This window comes from Nymphalis io, chromosome 18, assembly GCF_905147045.1.
Source record: "Nymphalis io chromosome 18, ilAglIoxx1.1, whole genome shotgun sequence".
Taxonomy (NCBI): Eukaryota; Metazoa; Arthropoda; class Insecta; order Lepidoptera; family Nymphalidae; genus Nymphalis; species Nymphalis io.
The window spans coordinates 9,381,950-9,402,569 of record NC_065905.1 but is presented as its reverse complement, the minus strand read 5'-3'; the positions used below and the strand labels follow the sequence as shown (position 1 = coordinate 9,402,569).

The 20,620-nt window shown below is 34.9% G+C and overlaps 1 protein-coding gene and 1 long non-coding RNA gene across 14 annotated transcripts in view; one reads left to right on the top strand and one right to left on the bottom strand.

Moving 5' to 3' along the window:
• The window catches only part of LOC126775413 (cytospin-A-like), a 68,445-nt gene that overhangs the window by 18,392 nt on the left and 29,433 nt on the right, over nucleotides 1-20,620 (top strand). For 5 of the 13 annotated variants that reach the window (XM_050497325.1, XM_050497324.1, XM_050497312.1 and 2 more), the window contains exons 1-4: nucleotides 6,247-6,302; nucleotides 6,543-6,598; nucleotides 6,894-7,066; nucleotides 7,569-7,923. In XM_050497325.1, the coding sequence (XP_050353282.1) occupies nucleotides 6,258-6,302; nucleotides 6,543-6,598; nucleotides 6,894-7,066; nucleotides 7,569-7,923 (629 nt within the window). In that variant the 5' untranslated portion in view covers nucleotides 6,247-6,257. Of the gene's footprint in view, nucleotides 1-5,561; nucleotides 5,618-6,246; nucleotides 6,303-6,366; nucleotides 6,449-6,542; nucleotides 6,599-6,893; nucleotides 7,067-7,568; nucleotides 7,924-8,427; nucleotides 8,693-20,620 lie in introns of those variants that run through there. The other 8 variants (XM_050497315.1, XM_050497316.1, XM_050497313.1 and 5 more) reach the window with 7 other exon arrangements.
• Nucleotides 1-20,620, bottom strand: part of LOC126775502 (uncharacterized) — a 366,351-nt gene that overhangs the window by 318,446 nt on the left and 27,285 nt on the right. Inside the window, exon 2 of the long non-coding RNA XR_007669883.1 lies at nucleotides 15,690-15,815. This is a non-coding gene — a long non-coding RNA (uncharacterized LOC126775502). The remainder of the gene's footprint in view (nucleotides 1-15,689; nucleotides 15,816-20,620) is intronic.

Below are 20,620 nucleotides of genomic sequence, written 5' to 3'. Positions count from 1 at the left end.
GGTTGGCGGAAACCATCCGCGGCGTCAACAGCATAGACAGCTGCCTAACTATTATAAATATATGGATATCAATCATTTAGAAATTCATGTGGCTAAATAGGAGTATAGACGTGGAGAATTTGAGCCTATCACAACAGGCTCAAGGAGTTTTTAATAAAAGCTGTCATTACGTATGTAAACTTTCCATATAGGTAATAATATATACAGGTATGTCTGTTATATTAGACTAATATTTTCGACAAGCCGGTTGGCGTTGTTGGTAGATACTTGCCTTTCACACCGAAGGTTGTGGGTTCGATTCCCACCCAGGACAGACATTTGTGTACATGAACATGTCTGTTTGTCCTGAGTCTGGGTGTAATTTTCTATATAAGTATGTATTTACAAAAGAAAAGTAGTATATGTAGTATATCAGTTGTCTGGTTTCCATAGCCCAAGCTCTGTACAAGCTTAATTTGGGATCAGATGGCCGCGTGTGAAAAATGTCCCAGGATATATTATTAATCTATATTATTAAACTTACTTTTGGGGAAACAACTTCATGTAATGAATCCCAGGCAGAAGATCGGGACGTACTGACAACATTAATACACAATATTAGCAGTAGGGCTATTCTGTACAACAAACTCGAAACTCACCACAGAAAACGGTCGTGAAATGTCAGAAAGTGAATAGCACTACAGCTCCGCCCGCTTACGTCCGCTTTAAACGTTATTTATCCGCCAACGTGGGTGATAAATAAATAAATGAGTTATATTACGCATATTCTCCTTATTGGAATTATAGATTCTGACATTAGAGCAAACAAACAAACAACATCTTCAGCTTCAGATTAATAAACTCATTGAATATAGACACTCAATCTCTATTGATAATAATGCTTTTTACTGGTGGTAGGGCTTTGTGCAAGCTCGTCTGGGTAGGTACCACCCACTCATCAGATATTCTACCGCAAAACAGCAATACTTAATATTGTTGTGTTCCGGTTTGAAGGGTGAGTGAGCCAGTGTAATTACAGGCACAAGGGACATAAAATCTTAGTTCCCAAGGTTGGTGGCGCATTGGCTGTAAGCGATGGTTGACATTTTTTACAATGCCAATGTCTAAGGGCGTTTGGTGACCACTTACCATCAGGTGGCCCATATGCTCGTCCACCTTCCTATTCTATAAAAAAAAAAAAAAAAAATGCTCCTTAGGTCAAATATGCCATTGTGGAAAATACGCCGATTTACTTTATTGAAAACTTACTTTCAAATACATATATAATATACAGTTATATAAAGTCAGTGGTGGTTTTTAGGAATTAGGAAATACTGTGTCTAAGGCAGACATGATAACAAACGAAAACATGTGCTATCTCGTTACAATGTTCGAGATAAGATAACAGATCAAGGACGCTTGTTACTTTCGGTTATTTGATGGCAATTATATGTATTTGAATCGTATTATTTCTTCATATGTCTTTTCCTTTCAAATAATATAATATTAATATATAATATGGGGTGCTAGTATAGAGATTTAGTACTTGCTAAATGTAAATTTCACATAAGTATATCAAAAAGAAAATGATTGTACCTATATATATTTTAAGAAACATTTTGTGATACCACTGATATTTTAAAGCTTGTAATAATGTCCGAAGAAAAGTATTTTTATGCGAAAGGGGGGAGAGGTATTTTAGACAGAACAGTAAGTCGAACTATAAAACGAACTTAAATATTATAGCTACAAGAAAACGATTTTTAGGGATTTGAAAGATTTTTTTTTTAATTGTCATTTATATTTTTAAAAAGGTACAGTTAGCAAAAACAAAACTTTACGTTGAACAATGTAACATATATCGATCCTGTTTCTTATAACATCATAGCTAAAGTCTATGGTTAGAGTATATGTACCTTAAATCTTATTTTATCAAGCATGTTTGCCATTAAATCAGGAATATAATTGGAAAGTAACATAAAATGTATGATTTTTGAATGACTCAAAATAAGAATAATTGAATCGACGGGGTTCTTGACGAATGTATTGATTTCATTTGCAATTTGTAGCTGAAATTTTACATCAATAGATTTCAAATAAGTCAAATTATTTATTTGCTTCACAAGCGGTATATAATATTGTGTACTGTTATGTTTTCAATTTAATTAGAGGCTAATGATATTAGAAAAGGAAGGCGGACGAGCATATGGGCCACCTGATGGTAAGTGGTCACCAACGCCCAATATCTGATGAGTGGGTGGTACCTACCCAGATGAGCTTGCACAAAGCTCTACCACCAGTAAAGGATGACCGATGGGTCAACGGGTTAAAATCCCGGACGATAAAAAAAGTTAAATTCTCAATACCGTTAAGAAGGCAGTGTCACTCTATCGCCCTCAGAAACTAGGTTGGTAGAAAATTGTTGACCCCGCCTGATATTACTTAGCTTTGTGAATTGTCACATTGGGCTTAGGGATTGAGAAACAAGAGAGTGCACAGAGTGTTTGTGCATTCTTTTGCGCAATATAATGACTTGCAAAATTTAATTTAAAAAACAAAAGGGTCAAGACACGTTCGACCTCTTATCATAATGTCTTTCAAGGTTAGTCGTTTCTTAGATGTTTACTGATAAACAACATCTTGTATAACCAAGAATTTTATATTATATACTTATATATACATTTGACATTGCGGATTCTAACCAAGATTAAACCAATGGCTAGTAACTAGAAAGTGATTGATGACTTGAATACGAATTAATACTTCGTTGTACGATTGAAACCAAACTATTTGAATATATCCTGTTGAATTTTTAAACTTTTGAGAATAATGCGATTAATAAATAAATTTTTGTAATTATCTGTATATATATATAAAATAATAATTGACTGACTCACTGACATATTAACGCGTAGCTCAAACTACAGGGGCTACCACCATGATAATTAATTTTAAATGAAATAAAGAAGGATTTCTATGAAAATCCTTAATTTTTTATGTAAGATGATACATGACGCGACCGAAGTCGCGGGTAAAGCGCTAGCTTTATCATATGAAAATTAAATAGCATAACTGGCACAAATATTACTGGCACTTCTCACTTTGTAGTTGCAAATCTGATGTGGAGGTACATGAGTCAATATGACAGAGAATTGGAGAGGTGATTAGATCCCAAGCGGACTGGCAGCGACTAGGCATAAATTCAGTGGTGCTTGCCCGGGTTTGAACCCACGATCATCGGTTAAGATTCACGCTTTCTTAACACTGGGCCATCTCGGCTTTTTTTGTAAAATAACAGATTATAAAGAAGAGGTTTCCTTACGAAGTTTTCCTTCGCTGTCGCGCACAAGACTAATTGTAAACAATTAAAGCACATAAAAATTCAGTGTTGCTTGGCTAAATTGTACCCGCAATCTTTATTTGAGTTATTGACTATTAAATAACAAACCACTTGGCACACTGCTTCTATAATTTATCTTAATTAAATAATTACAAGTTATATTTAATAAAAATTTCCTTTTAAAAGTTTCGTTTTGTTAATTTTGTATACCACGAATACATTAATATGGAAATTGAATGATATCATGGGGAAGGTTCAATGGCTTTACTTTTGTTCGAATTAAGGGTGTGGGTGGAGTGTGTCAGATACAGGAGTGAGCGATTAGCGATTTTATCTATTAAAATATTATATGTAGATATACCCTATTCAAATCAAAGTAGGAGTAAAGGTAAATAAACCGTACATTTACAAATTTCATGCGATTTTCTAATTATTCTGCTGTATTATGCACTATAAACAGTTCTTGATTCCGTAACAGCCTGTGAATGTCCCACTGCTGGGCTAAAGGCCTCCTCTCCTCTTTTTGAGGAGAAGGTTTGGAGCTTATTCCACCACGCTGCTCCAATGCGGGTTGGTAGAATTCACATGTGGCAGAATTTCAGTGAAATTAGACACATGCAGGTTTCCTCACGATGTTTTCCTTCACCGTAAAGCACGAGATGAATTATAATCACAAATTAAGCACATGAAAATTCAGTGGTGTTTGCCCGGGTTTGAACCCACGATCATCGGTTAAGATTCACGCGTTCTTACCACTGGGCCATCTCGGCTTTTTAGTTCTTGATTAGTTTACCTTTATTTATAATACAACATTATTCGACTTAACTAGTTATAACCAACATTGATTTAATTTTCGAAGTTCCGATTACAACTTCGCTGACATTCAAAACGCCATTTTTTCGCAAATCCATAGTGAATATCATAGATTATTCAAGACCAATGATATCGCGTCTATTGATATCCGTGACCAATGATATCGGAGTAAAAGTAGTTCATTTGGGTTTACTCCTCTTGTGGTCGGAATAGGTTATAGGTAAACTATTCGCTTATTTTAATCATAATTTAATAAGCTTTTTTTAATTATTTTAAATAAATAGTAATCAATGTTTATCATTTATTACATTCTGTTTTAACGTTCACGAACTTTTTGATAACTCTTTAAAACGAATGTGTTATTAATTAGGATTAATTATCTGTGACAAATAAATTGAACTAAAATAAATGATTGCTGTAACTCGTCTATAAAGACAGATAATATACTGTCGCAGTTCCGTTATTTTTTATTTATTGTTGTTTGACTATTACTTTTTATAAAATTGGAATTCGGATATGATGATGGGCTACCTTATGGTAAATTATCACAATCGCCTGTAGACATTGGAGCTGTAAGAAATATTAACCATTACTTACCTAAACCTTAAATAATATGGGTAGTACGACCAGAACAAATATCACATTAAGCACGTTCAACTGTCGTTCTATTAAAAGGTCTGTTGAACAAGTAAGAGACCTGTCTAACAATGATATAGTAAGAAATTTGTATTTTTTTTTTGTTGTACCTCAATTGTATGGACTTTTGTTGTCTGAGAATAAATGATTATCATTATTATTACATTGTCAATGGCCTAGCAACCTTGGGAACTAAGATGCAATGTCGCTTGTGCACTGTACACTGACTATTGCTGTTTGGCAGTAGAATATGTGACAAGTGGGTGGTACCTACCCAGACGGGCTTGCAAAGCCCCACCATCAAGTAAATTGTTGTGATCTATTTAATGTTGTCTTATGCGTATCTGTTACAGTATTGGCATTCTGCCAGACACGCTACTAAAACGGATTTTTGTCTCCGATTTGACATTATATACTACTTATACCTCAAAATATGGAAAGGATTATATACTCGTCCTGAAATTAAAATTTAAAATAATATGAAACTCCATATTAAGTGCATAAGTGCTATATATAACGCTGTGCGTTAATCTAAAAAAAAAAAACAAATTAATTTTAATACATCAACAAATATTTTCTTATTAAATCTAGTCGTATCCCTTAAAAACAAATATTTTTCAACTATTTTTTTGTTTAAACATTGCACCATACCAACCTTATCAGAGAATCAAAACGGCGATTTTAATTACTTTATTGACATTTTGGTGCTTTGACTCGGACCGCGAGATACAAATTTTAAAAAGTTAATATTTAGTCTTTGATTGTATCGAGAGTTTAGTAGACAATACAACAGAAATGACATAAATGTGCCTTAAGAGTGTATAAAGAATGAGAATTTACTTGTATAAGGTATGATTTTTTTTTATCCGTAAACTTAATTACTTGTTATTATTTACAAAACGTTTCCAATATCCACGTCATTTTACTATCCAGTTTTTTTTTGCTTAAGGAACTGGCTATAATTACTACCTCTATGACCAAATTACAAATCAATAAGTTTATTGGTTTCGTCCTGATAGCTACTAACAGACATATAGAGTACTTTCGCTTATAATAGTAGTCTTTAATTTTTAATAATTGTCAAAATATACCTATGAGTATAAAGTCAAAACAAAACTAGTAACATATACCTGTTGTATGTATTACTAAACCGATTTCGTTCGCCATAATTTTTAATAGATAAACCTTTTTAGGATTTTTATTTAAAAAAAAAAATTTAAGAGACCTTTGTATCGTATTTAAAAAGAAATGGTAATCGTTATTATGTCATTTGATTGTAGCATTTATCAATATTTACATACTTCAATAGAAGCTAGAAAGTGATCAAATGCCATCTTTCATACATATTCGTACTAAGCTTTAACTAAGTACAAGTTTATAGACGGAATAGTATATTTAAAACATTAAGTAGGTATTAGGATTGTTGGATATCAAACCGGAACAATTTCGGTAGAATATACGTCTTAAGATTATATCACTTAAGATTATAATGTGGACAGGAGTCAGAAGGACAAGGGAATATAACTTTATCGTGGTAAATATAAACAATTAAGTAATCAATAACGATAATAATGTGCGATAAGCAACTGCGGGTAAATTAGAATTATTGTGCAATTTTACCGTGCATCGTCTCCACGAAAAAAATTGTGTTAAAAATCTCATGTCATGAGCTGTGAAAGTGTGCGTTGTTTCTGTATTCTGCAGATTATCCATATAATTTTAAAAACACATTAATAACATTAGTAATAAATTAATATTTTTGATTTTTTTTTAGATCGAGGAGGTTATGCAGCAGAAGGTGCCAAAGGTGCCTAGTAACATCAAAGTCCAGTGAGTCATAATTATAAATAAATATGAATTATCTAATACATAATAAATAACATTTATTTATCATATGATAATTTCTAAGCTAATTACAAATATTGTTTCGTTTCGTTCGTCGTTCTATTCAATTTGTTAACTGCTAGCGCCATCTATTACGAACTGACATAAACTTTTTGCCCCTTCATATTAGATGGCGCTGTCCGTTAACTTTTCATTGCTCAGTGCCGTAGAAAAATATGTAGCTTCAATTCAACATCACTAGTTGGAAACCTGGTATCTTAGCAATTATATTATTTTCTAGGCAACCACAAAGTTCTTCATTCATCCGTAAAGGCATAGCGGCAAATTTTTTCAAGACAACCTTCAGCTCACGAAGCAAGGCGGTTCCAACCGCCACTTCCTTCTCGGTTCAAGAAACAAACAAAATAGGTAGTGCGGAGACTAAGCCTGTTACAAGAAATAGACCAAGAACCGGTAAAATTTTTATGCTTTTTATTTTTCAAGCTTCTTTTAATCTGTTTTTAATATTTTTATTGAAAACCTCACGTTATTTTTTATATGGCTTTTCTGCTCGTGAGAAATATATTCTGCTTCAAACAAGGAGTTTAAAGATTTTTTACCAGATTACCAAATAGGCAATGTAGGCAAACCTATAAGACCGAGAGGCAGGTGGGCCTGAAATAAAAAAAACTTGTCCTGTCTTGTTACATAGTTTTTACATTAATAATATTATTATTTTCGATTAACTGTTGGGCCCCAAGACTAGCATTACCGAGGGAATCGGAAATGTTTTAAAAAAACTCAAATATTGTAAAATATTTGACTTTTTTTTAAATTTATAGCATCTGTTCGATTATAAATTTTATAATTTTTAGAAAGTTTTAGAAATAGAATTAGAATATGATAAACAACGAAAATAAACTGATTCTTTTTGTAGTATGGATTAGTAAAAAAACAATTATAATTTTTTTTTAAGTACCTCAACCTGAAACGAAGATCAGGAGACGGAATAGTGAAAGAAATCTAAGTCTTCGAACTGATAAAACCTTGGAATCTCCTGGGCCTTTGAGCAATACACCTACTACACCAGATTACGGGGGTACTAAAACTGTTAAAAAGGACCTAAGTTCCAATGTCTTGAAGATAATAAGAAAAGCACCCGCACCGCCAAAACCGCCGCCAAAAACTCCAGATTCCTTACTGCCGCCCACTTTGAAGCCGAAAGTTCCAGAGAAAGTTAAATTAAAACGTGAGAAATATGTAAACAACAACACTGTTTGGACTAATGCAAATGTGAAGAGTGAGAAAAAAATTCCATTAATTAATATTCGGTAAGTACTAGACATTATTATTATTTATCAATATTTAGTATTATTTAAAATCTGTTTTAAATCTTTGAAATTATTATGTGGATAATATTTCAAAGCGATTAGGCGATTGTATTTTATTTTATCAACTTAAGTTTTCCCGCCATAGTGACAAAAGATAAAACTCATTTAAATTATTTTTGGCCATTGTAATTTGACCTTTAGTTTGTGGTAATAGAGTAGCAGATAGACTTAAGAACAATAACCGTAACTATACGAAGTCACACGTGACGAAAAATGTTTGTCTGTGCCTTGTATACCTGCCACGTTATACGGCTCTCTTTCGCACTTATGTCATTATGTATGTTGTCTCTCTCTGCAGTGGGGAATGTTTTACTTGAACTATAATACGACTTTTACTATGCGCTATCGTACCGTAAGTTAAATCGAATCACTTGAGTGTATTGAAATTTGTCGTATTATATAAGAAATGTGAGACCAGACTTTTGAGTTTTGAGCGACCGTAAAGCAAGTTTGTTTGCCACGGTTGGCCGCGGACGTGTCCTGTTGGCCGGCGCTTTATTATTTCGAACTTTAAAAAAAAACGAAACGAACTTTTTATAATGGTGCGTTTATAACTTGTGTCTACTGGTGTTGTGTGATCAAATTTAATAAGTGTAGTGTGATCGAGGTGTTTATGTCATTAGTGTTTAGCGTCTATACAAAGATGTAACAAAATTTTTACTTAGTGTCTCGTTACTTGCTTTCTCGTGTTAACATACCACTACAGCGTGTTAGTTGAAAGTAGATTTATTGTGTTTCATTCATTCTTTATATTTAGATTGAATAAAAAAGAAACATTGATTTTAACTTATCATCTTTATATAATTATAGTAATCATTTCAAATATTTCCTTACGAAATTATAACAGTTGATAAGTTAGTAATTTAAAATTACGGAATCAAAAATTATCGTGTTAACTAAACGACTATAATATTTGTATGAAATTTTAGCAAAATAAAGATAAGCAAGGGCTTGTAATTAATAGTGACATTCCAAGGACACTCTTATTACGAGTCGCTTCTGAATACGGAATCAAAGCCATTAATCTACTTTAGTAGATAAAATATTATACATGGATATTATTCGTATATTTTGCATAGATAATTACGGTACCTTTAACTATTTCGATTCTTATTATTAGAAATATACATAATGTTTGAAGATAAAAACCAGCTCATTATTTGTAAAGTATATTAATTATTGCTATAAAAGTAATGTCTTAAATAACAGATAACATCATTTTTAAATTTTTTTTTTTTTTTTGCTAGTTGATATTTGTAAAAATCTAATTTTTTTAATGATAAATCAAATTTAAAGAGATATTTTTTGCGCCTTAAAATCATCCAAATTGCAGATTTAAAGCGATTACAATTAAACAATGAGAATGAATCAACTCGGTATTTGCTTGTGACGTAACAGTCGTTACTATTAAGGCCACACATTGAGACCAAAAAGTCGCCAATTTAAATAGCAATTAATTGTATTAATTTCGTTGCTAGCCGTACGAATATAACACTAAGTATAAACGAAGGAATAACGTTTATTTTGAAATCTAAAAACGATAAAAATCAATTGTCTCGACTTTTTTTTCCGTCGTATGTAATTCGTGTAAGGGTCTTATCTATTATTTACAATTGATTACGTTGTTATAACAAAGATGGTCAATTTTAGTTAAAAATCAATACACAACTTTGATTTAATAAAAAACACTCCACACCTCTGTTATTTTAAATAGATTTCACTTTTACGAAAGATTTTTGAATAATTGTTGCATTTATGGCCGACTATGATATTTATTTCCAAGCTGTATAAGTCGGAGCCGTTAAATCGGAGACTAAATGAAATTACGTCGGTCGGTCGAACGTCAAGCTAAATGAAGATTGGTTTACTTTTAGCTTCAATTAGTGAACTTTTTTTTATTATTTCTTAGTATCCTCATGTCTGAGTATTTGAGACAACATCTATGTACTGATTGTCGTATACATTTATGTACTTAATATAAATAATAAATATATATTGAAGCATTCACTAAGTCATATTTTAAGTTAGTCATAATATTAGTTTATGTAAAAGAAATAATAGCCAACATTTATACTTTAGTTCTTTTTTTGAATTTGAAAAAAATTATTAAGCCAATATACATAAAACTATATAGTTCTATTAAATAATATAACTATATAAGAAGCTGCGTTTCGCAGTTATACTAACTTTACATTTAAACTTGACGAGCACGAGTTTATTATTCTGATAGACGATAAATAAATATATATTTGTAGTCTATACTGCAATTAATAGAAAACTATTTAATTTTTTGCTGTGACTTCTTGAGTATAATTAAAATTCCGAAGCGATGTGTGAAGTGAAACTATTCACATGTAAACAAACTTTTAAAAAGACGATTTAAAACGGGCTGCGTGAATAAGATTTATTTTCTGTGTGTTTATATTTTGTAAGAAATGCAAGCTAAAAAAAATATCATTAAAAGTCGATAAATGGTTTGAGAGCTTCATCAGATGAAAGTTATGATCAATGAATTTATACCAGAATATTTAACACATTTAAGAAGAAATACTTCTACCCTTTAAATTAATACTTATCGTGCAAAGGGCACGTATACAGCAAGAAAAGGTGCCACCGAAAGTATCCTACCAAAAGGTTTTCTTTATAAAAACTATAATAAAAAGAAAAAAATATTCAAGATGTTATTTATGTGACTACTACAATACTAGGTTCAGACATTCGATTCATGAAATATATTAGTTTTAATACGTATAAGATGATCAATACGAATTCTCAATGATATGGCCACAACTGTGCTCAAGAGTGTGCCAGACTGAACATGTTGTGAGCAATGCCCCATTAAGGAGCGTGCGAACAGAGAATACCACACCTTATTGATCCACGAGATTCATCTGATACTATTTTCATATATTTCAAGTTTTATTTTCACTTATCAGCTTTTTGTCCATGTATAAGTGAAGCTGATTCATGAATCTTGCAATATCTTTGAGTTTGGTTATAGAATCATTTATTTTATAAGAGAAGAAATCATAACCAAGTCTAATTATTGCCAATTTTATGTTTAACTGTATAATATTTGGCTATTTAGTACATTATGTAGTAATAATGATTGTAGAAATAGTGTAATAGTGTAGTGTAACGATGTATAGTCTAGTTTTAAAGTAGTTTCCAGGATAAAACGTCGTCATTGGGTTTGGAAGTCGCCAGTGTTTTCACCCCCATGATTTTCAAAGCACGTTTAGCTTATTGTCCTGCGCCTCAACTCTCTCCGTTCGTGTCGGACAGCCGTCCGATCGGATTATGAGAGTGAGGGAATAGACCGTGCAACTGTATTAGTACACACGATTGTGCAATTAAATATCACCTGCGCATTTTGGTTTGTCATCATTAAGGAGTCATCATTAAGGAGGATCTTGAACACCTGGAGCTATCAATTCCATTTTTATATGACGTCTGATATAAAGCTACATTATTTTAAAAAAATGCTAATAAAGTTTGAATTTGAGGTGAATTGTTATTTGTTATTCTTTAGATACACGTGGTATCTCTTACGATCTTGTTTGCATCACATCATGTAGCAGATGCTTTTGATTTTCCACTTGGATATGAGATCTGAGTACCCTATTCGTGATAATTAGTTATTCAGTCGTTGAATGAATACAAAACACGTTGGCATCATAGACATACACAATCATTAATATTCTTTACCACAAAGAATCCTTTAATGATGCCATTGCGACGTCCGACGGACGCTCCAAACATTAAAATAAAATGAATCGTTCGTGTCTTTGTAAAAAAATGATGCCAAGATTTCCAAGTTAAGGGCTTACGTTTGAAAGTATCAGCTTGTGTTAATGATATGGATTCATAGGATATTTCATCACGTAACTCCATTGCGGGTTGGTTCCTACGCAATACACATGTATCAGAATGTACACATTTCAAAATATCTATATTCAGTAGGCTCTTATAAACGGTTTTGAATCATTTTAAAGGATTAAATTGAATATAAATTTACCAAAACAATTATAGCCATAATTATATGGATCCCTTCCTCTAAGCTCCTTGTAGGTTATTAAGGTTAATTAATTATTTATCCACGTGATCCATCCACTAATCATCTCAACTTAAAACTACTATTTTTCTACATTGATTGTAAATAAATGTCGAATAGAAAGTACAATCAATGACTGAACAAAGTAATACAAGGACGAGAGATAGAGCACCCTAACATCGCTTTTAAAGCGCACAATTATTTATTCTAAAAATATATCTAATGAGATGAGAAGTTTTTGTACTAAGTGTGCAAAAACTTCTTATCGAAATAATTCAGTCTGGCAACACAGATCCCGTTAAACAACTAGTCAAATGTTTGAAAAGTATTCTTGAACTTGAAGAAACGAGAAAAAGGAAACCGTCGTTTCACAACCAGTTGAGAACGTCGTGAATCGTGACAGGGCTTTTTTTGTGATGGGTTTTATTTATAAAATAACGAATGATTATTTTGTTTTGTTTCGTTGAAAATATTGTACGATGCCCATAAAGTTTTCGGTACGAAATACTATATATATATATAGAATTGATATAATAATATCCAAAATGATATATGTATTTATAAAATTTGAATAAACATTTTTGTATTCATGAAATATACAGAGGAATATTTTAATTGTGTTATAATACAAATCTGAAGAGCATTTTTCTTTGATTGTCGCGAGTATATTTAATATACGAAGTCCCTTTGAAAAAAATTCGTTAGATAGCCTAAATAAAAAAAAGTATGTATTGTATAAGATGACCACGACCAGCTACACTGACGACTCACGGGGAGGAGCAGTAATATTTAACGCAGGAGAAACCGCATACCAACCGTTATAAATAATCCTGAAATAATTCGAAGGATGTGTAACGTGGTAGCGGTCTTTGCAGTGACTAAGAGAATACGTAAACAGTTTTAGTAATCCCAAGTCTTCATAATACGAAGTAGTTAAAGGAATGACTTTTAAGTCTACCGTATAACAATGTTATTGTAAACCGAACAAAACCTATCCTTGAATCACACTTGGACAAATAGCTGTTATCAAATATCGCGTATTGGTTTATGGTGACGCATTTACATAAATATTATATATAATAACTACCAGGCGATCGAGCTACGTTTGGCTCTAATAATAATTAGATATATTTTTTTTGTGGGAAAACAGATTAAAAAGCAAAAGCCTTATCTAAATGCAAATATTGAGTCAAATTGTTTAAGCCGTTTCCAAATTACATAATATATATACACACAAAAAGCCCATTTAATTTATTTATTTTATAGATAAGAATTTGAAACGAATTATTATTTTCTCTGACACTCCTCAAGATCATTTGCTAGTTTCAACCGGGTATCCAGTTCTCGTTCGCCATTCAATTATCGCTTTGCCCCACCTGTCGTCTTTTCACCGAACCAGGTGGCCGGTTCAGCTCCATTTCAGTTCCATTACTCGATTCCTATTGTCAGTAATTTTTGTCCGATGTCGGAGTTTAATGTTGGGAACACGGTCTATAAGCCGAAAACCAAGTATGGCACGCTCCATAGCTCTTTGTGTAACACGAGTATACAAATTAATTTATTATTGATTGATGAATTAACTTTTTTTCGATCGAAAGTGTGTTCTAGTTTTAAATATTTAATTTATTATTCGTGTATATAAATACACACTGGTATTCAGTCTTACAATATAATTCCCAATTTAAAAAAAAATAAGAATTCGTTCTGTTTTAATATACATAGATTAAAAAAAATTGTTTTTTTTTGTTTTTTAATTCAACGCTCGTTTCTAATGTAATTTTAAAACATATTTTTATTTTCTTATTTATTCTAATATTCTATTATTGAATTTTAAAACGAATGACCGTTAGGTACATGATATTCAAATCTGTTTTTAATAAAAATTTTCTAGTATTGATATTTTTCTAACGTGGTTTATTTATAGTGAATAATTAAAATGTTAAAAACAATTTTTTGTTGTTGCAACTTGTAATTGTTAAAGCGTGTAAGCATCTGGATAAAATAATGACCTTCAGTAACGTGTGAAAAATTTAAGTTGGTTTACACTAAATCCTTACGATAAACTCTCGGTATAATTTAATATATATGTAAGTGAGCATCTTGTAGTAATGAATTAGAAAATCGTCTAATTTCTCGTACAGCTGATTATGGATGCTATGCAACGATTGTAAAATAACGATCGTCTTGGATGTCATAATGATGATGAGGATGGTTATTCGTAATGGATAGACTATAAATAGTTATATTTTAGTGAACAAGTACATGCGGCAGGCACAAGTGTACTGACACAAGTGACTGGAAATGCTTCAAAAACTAACGGCTCAGGATTGTAAAAAAAAATCTAATAACTTTTTACTGGCCTGACTGGGGACCAGGCTTTTAACCAAGGATCTCTTGATCTTGTAAGTAAGTAAGTAACAGCCTGTAAATGTCCCACTTTTGGGCTAAGGCCTCCTCTCCCTTTTTGAGGAGAAGGTTTGGAGCTTATTCCACCACGCTGCTCCAATGCGGGTTGGTGGAATACACATGTGGCGGAATTTCGATGAAATTAGACACATGCAGGTTTCCTCACGATGTTTTCCTTCACCGAAAAGCACGACATGAATTATAAACAGAAATTAAGCACATGAAAATTCACAGGTTCTTGCCCGGGTTTGAACCCACGTTCATCGGTTAAGATTCACGCGTTCTTACCACTGGGCCATCTCAACTTTTTTTTTCCTGATCTTGTAGCTAACCGTTAGGCATAAAAGGAAAGCAGTAGTTATATGTCGTGTATTATATATGAAATGGGCGGCGATGGTCTAAAGTATGTAAAACGCGGTATCGGAAACCTTTCCATCTTATCTCCATCGGAAAACGTCTCCAGCGACGACGTTAGAAATTCTGAACTTACTAATTATTATTATTATTATTATTATTATAACAATAATATATTGTTATGGGCAACACATCAAATCAGCTTACGATAAAATGTCGTCACGGTCTAGTATAAACTCGCTCTTAAACCCTGTTGTCGTTATATGAATAAAATCCACGAGGTTAATTAGAAGACAATGGTTGTATCTCTCCCACGACGTGTTAAACTAATGAATGCATCGTTGAGGAACAAGAAATTTTGTAGCATTGTTAAACATATCGGCAATGTTTATAGGACCGACCTGTAGTTATGTTGTATAAGGCGATAATACCTTAAAAAGTAATAAAAAAAGCAAATAAAATTATAATTAGTATCGTTCCTTGACAGAAAACTCTAACGTACGTTATTTTTTTTTTCGTTTTACTATTAAAAACTTATATATTAATTAGGTAAATCTGATATACTTTGATTTATAAAAAAATACTTTTTAATTGTATTATCGGAGTATATTCTTTAAGTTATATGGAGGATAATAATTTATAATTTACAAGAATGGGAAAACCTTCAGGTGTTCACATAACCACATAATAAGTATTTTAATATAAAAAAAAAACATTTGTAGAAACAAAAAACATCATATCCAAAAAATTCTCAATTTTTTATTTTATTTTATAGAATAGGAAGGCGGACGAGCATATGGGCCACCTGATGGTAAGTGGTCACCAAACACCCTTAGACATTGGCATCGTAAGAAATGTTAACCATCGCTTACATCACCAATGCGCCACCAACCTTGGGAACTAAGATGTTATGTCCCTTGTGCCTGTAATTACACTGGCTCACTCACCCTTCAAACCGGAACACAACAATACAAAGTACTGCTGTTTTGCGGTAGAATATCTGATGAGTGGGTGGTACCTACCATTATTATAATTATCCATAATATAATAATTAAACTTGGAATACGTCTCTTATAACAATTTCCTCAAACCTGACGTCTTGTAGTTATAAATAAATAGTATCACACAATGTGTATTATACAAACAATTTATATACAAATTATATATCCTCAATGGAATCGATCATACATAAATAGTATACTTTCACTAGATATGCGGACGATTGAACAAGATATTATATATGTGTACGTGATTGACTAATGGGATTTCCTTATATAAACCTGCTGTTAATATATAAGTCACTATTTCTTTTCGTTGCATTCATATATATTAGGTTTTACGCTTGTATAATAGTATTTTCTTTTCCAATGTCCTCGTGATGTATGTTTTCATTTAACATAGATTGTAAGTCTACAAAGTATATATATACAAAGTATAAAAATATAATAAAAACAACCATTGCTTACTTTTACTTGAGCAATATCAGTAGGATACTATACAGTAGGATAATGGTAAACATATCAAGTAAATGTTAGAAATTTTACCGTCCAGCATAGAGAACATATATTTGTTTAATTGGTAATGAATTAATTCTAGCAGCTCCCCTGGGTGCCACGCGATCATCGGTTATTTTGACTTAGCAAGCTACTACTTAGGCCTTTATACAGTAACGACCTGTTAATGTCCTACTGCTGGGCTAAGGTCTCCCCTTTGAGAAGGTTTGGAGTTTATTTTACCACGCTGCTCTAATGCCGGTTGGTAGAATACACATGTGCCAGAATTTCAATGAAATTAGACGCTTGCATGTTTCCTCACGATGTTTACATTCATCGTCAAGCACGAGATGAATTATAAACACAAATTAAGCACATGAAAATTCAGTGGTTCTTGCCCGGGTTTGAACCCACGATAGATTCAAGCGTTCTCACCACTGAGCCATCTCGGACTATATAATATAGGCCTTTATAATAAAGTGATATTGCAGTTGCAGGAATATAACGTCACGCACACACACACAGTCACACATTGCTAATATTTATTTCGAATAATTTCAACATGTTGAATGTGTGCAGTCAATCAATCAATCAATCAACAGCCAATCGTTGTCCACTGCTGAACATAGGCCTCTCCCAAGGTGCGCCAAAGCTCCCTGTCCTCCGCCTTCCGCATCCAGTTGGTGCCCGCCACCTTCTTAAGGTCGTCGGTCCACCTGGCTGGAGGGCGCCCTACGCTGCGCTTGCCGATTCGCGGTCTCCACTCTAGGACTCGTCTGCTCCAACGGCCATCGGTCCTACGACATACGTGACCAGCCCACTGCCACTTCAGCCTGCTAATTTTGCAAGCTATGTCGGTGACTCCGGTTCTTTTCCGGATAATCTCATTTCTGATCTTATCCTTCAAAGATACTCCGAGCATAGCTCGCTCCATAGCACGCTGAGCGACTTTGAATTTGTGGACTAGTCCCGCAGTTAGTGTCCACGTTTCGGCACCGTATGTCATGGCAGGTAAGACGCATTGGTTGAAGACTTTCGTCTTCAAACATTGCGGTATAGACGACTTGAGGACTTGACGAAGGTTGCCAAATGCTGCCCATCCCAAGCGAATTCTTCGATCGGCTTCCTTCTCGAAGTTGTTCCTACCGACTTGTATTATCTGTCCTAGGTAGGTATATTCACTAACAACTTCGAGAGGTTTCCCCTCGACGTATATCGGTCCCGGCACGACATGCCTATTGAACATGACCTTGGTCTTGTCCAAGTTCATGCCGAGACCGACACACCGGGAAGACTCGCCTAGGCTACGCAGCATTTCGGTGAGTTGTTCCAGCGACTCTGCTATGATGACGATATCGTCGGCAAATCGAAGGTGTGAGATGTACTCGCCGTTTACATTGACTCCATACCTAGTCCAATCCAGCGTTTTGAAAACGTCTTCCAACGCGTTGGTGAACAGTTTCGGGGATATTACATCCCCCTGTCTCACCCCTCTGCGCAATTGGATCGCCTTCGTCTTACAGTCCTGGATGTGGACAGTCATTGTAGCGGCGTTGTACAGACATCTCAGTACCTCGATATATCTCCAATCGATATGACATCTCTGCAATGAGTCGAGCACTGCCCAGGTTTCGATGGAGTCGAAGGCTTTCTCGTAGTCCACAAATGCCATACACAGCGGCTGATTGTACTCTTCGGTCTTCTGCACAATCTGCCGAACAGTATGGATGTGGTCCACGGTGCTGTAGCCTGATCGAAAGCCGGCTTGCTCTGGGGGCTGGAACTCGTCAAGTCGTCTGGCGAGACGGTTCGTGACGACTCTTGAGAACAGCTTATACACGTGACTCAGGAGGGAGATTGGTCTGTAGTTTTTCAAGAGGGTTTTATCACCTTTCTTGAAAAACAGTACCACCTCACTCCCGCTCCACGTTTCCGGGGTCTTGCCATGTTGGATGACGGAATTAAAGAGGCTTGCTAGCTCTTTCAGGACCGGAGTCCCGCCTGCCTTAAGCAACTCTGTTGTGATTCCGTCATCTCCCGGAGATTTGTTGTTTTTAAGCTGTTCTAGAGCCGCCCTAATCTCTCCTTGGTCAACGACCGGGAGCTCCTCGGAGTAATGGCGCATAAGAGGGGCGCGCTGGTCATCAATACTGATTCCCATGGGTTTATCCGATCTTGAAGAGAACAACTGCCCATAAAACCTCTCTACTTCTCCGATAATCTCAGGCCTAGAGGTAACGACCCCACCATTTTCAGTTTTAAGTTTTGTCAGACGCGGCCTCCCAAACTTGCGAGCGAACACTTTCGATCCCCGATTTTGCTCAATCGCAGCCTTGATGGCACGGGTATTGGAGCGTCGGAGATCGCGTCGCGTCAGCGTTTTTATTGTTCGGTTTAAGGCCTTATCTGACAAAAACGATGGTAGTTCTCGTCGTTTTCTCATGAGCTCGAGTGTCTCAGCAGAGAGTTTTGGTGCGTTGTCTCTTCTCTGTGGCGGAAAACACTTGCGGGATGTGTTTTGCAGTATTTTGACCAGCGTGTCGGTTCTCTCATCAATGCTGCTTATGGTTTCCAACGCGGTGAATTGATTTTGAAGTTCCATTTGGAACTTTTCGGAGCCTTGAGCAGCTTGGAGCATGGTAGGTCGGAGAGTAGACCTCATCATTCTCGATCTTTCGGCTTTTAAGTTGATATTTAGAGTGCCTCGAACCAAGCGGTGATCACTTCCGGTATTAAACCTGTTGATCACTGAAACATCTCTAAATATGTGCCTTTTATTCGAGATGATAAAGTCTATCTCGTTCCTTGTCACGTTATCGGGGCTTCGCCAGGTCCACCTCCTCTGAGGCTTCTTTTGAAAGAAAGAATTCATCAAAAAAAGCCCCTGCGCTTCGAGAAAGTTTACCAGCATTTGCCCCCTGTGATTTCTGCAGCCCAAGCCGTAAGGTCCGACTTTCGATTCACCGCTATCTTGTACTCCCACTTTAGCATTAAAGTCTCCCATAACAACATTGTAGTGGGCCCTCGAGGTGTCGTTGAGGGCCTTTGCGATGTCCTCGTACATCGCTTCGACCACATCATCAGAGTATGTCGAAGTTGGCGCATATACCTGTACAACCTTCAGGGAGTACCTGTCGGAAAGTTTTAGGACAAGGTACGCTACCCGGTTCGACACACTACTGATTTCCACAATGCTGCTAATGAGATCCTTTTTGACTAGAAAACCGACACCACCCTGGGAGAGGTTATCACCTTCGCGGAAGTAGAGTAAGTTACCGGACTCTAGAGTTATCGTGTCCTCCCCCTGTCTTCGGACTTCAGATAACCCCAGTATATGCCAGTTTATATGACTTAACTCTACTTCTAATTCGGCGAGGTGATGGTCCAGCCTCATCGAGCGTCCATTATACGTTGCCATTTTCAGTCGTTTTATACGGTAGCCTGCCGTGAACCGGTGATTCTTAGCACCCCCTGCCCTGCCGATACCGCGACCGCTACCTTGGTCGGGCCTAGCGGGCTTGCCGGTAACTGGGGGCCTTTTTTTTGGGCGCATCTGCCATTTAGGGAGGGGTTTGCCCATACTCGCCGCGCTGGGCAGGCGTGTTGGCGAGCGCAGTAGGGGGTAAGATGTTTATGGGAGGGGGGACGCTGCTGCCCATCCCCCCTTAAAAATTGTTGAATGTGTGCAGTGTTATAACGATTTAATTGAAGTTCGTCGTTGAATTTGTCTGAAAGTGAGTTGGTTGACAAATTTACTTGCAAATTATATATTCCAGCCTTAGCAATAACCTTGCGGCATATAGAATTAGGTGGTCCATTATCTTATAATGTTAAGTGAGCGATTTTAGTACATATTTTTAGCATGATTTTGTGTATTTAGTTTCAAGTTTTGTATTTAGTTAAGGTTTTGCTTTTTAAGTGAATCTACGTACATTTAATATATAAGAGGTATTGCCTGAAAAAAGTTATTTTTTTCACAGTAAAATATATAGCTGTTATTTATATTTATTATCCATGTTTATCACATAACAATACAGTCATGATAATGATTATGCAATATTTCATCAAAAGTCATCGTGACTTATTAACTCGTTAAGTATTCACGGTGTGGACACAAGGAGCGTTTCTCCGATACAATGCCATGTAGAGACATGATAGAACTTGCCTGTATAAATTCTTCACGAAGTTCAGGTGAGATCTAGATAAATGTTTTACATGTGTTCATTTTGAATTACGATGTACATTACTCAATAATACATATACAAAATATTTGATTTATGAAGTCTATTCTTATATTATAAATTAAAGTAATTCTGTCTGTCAGTTTGTT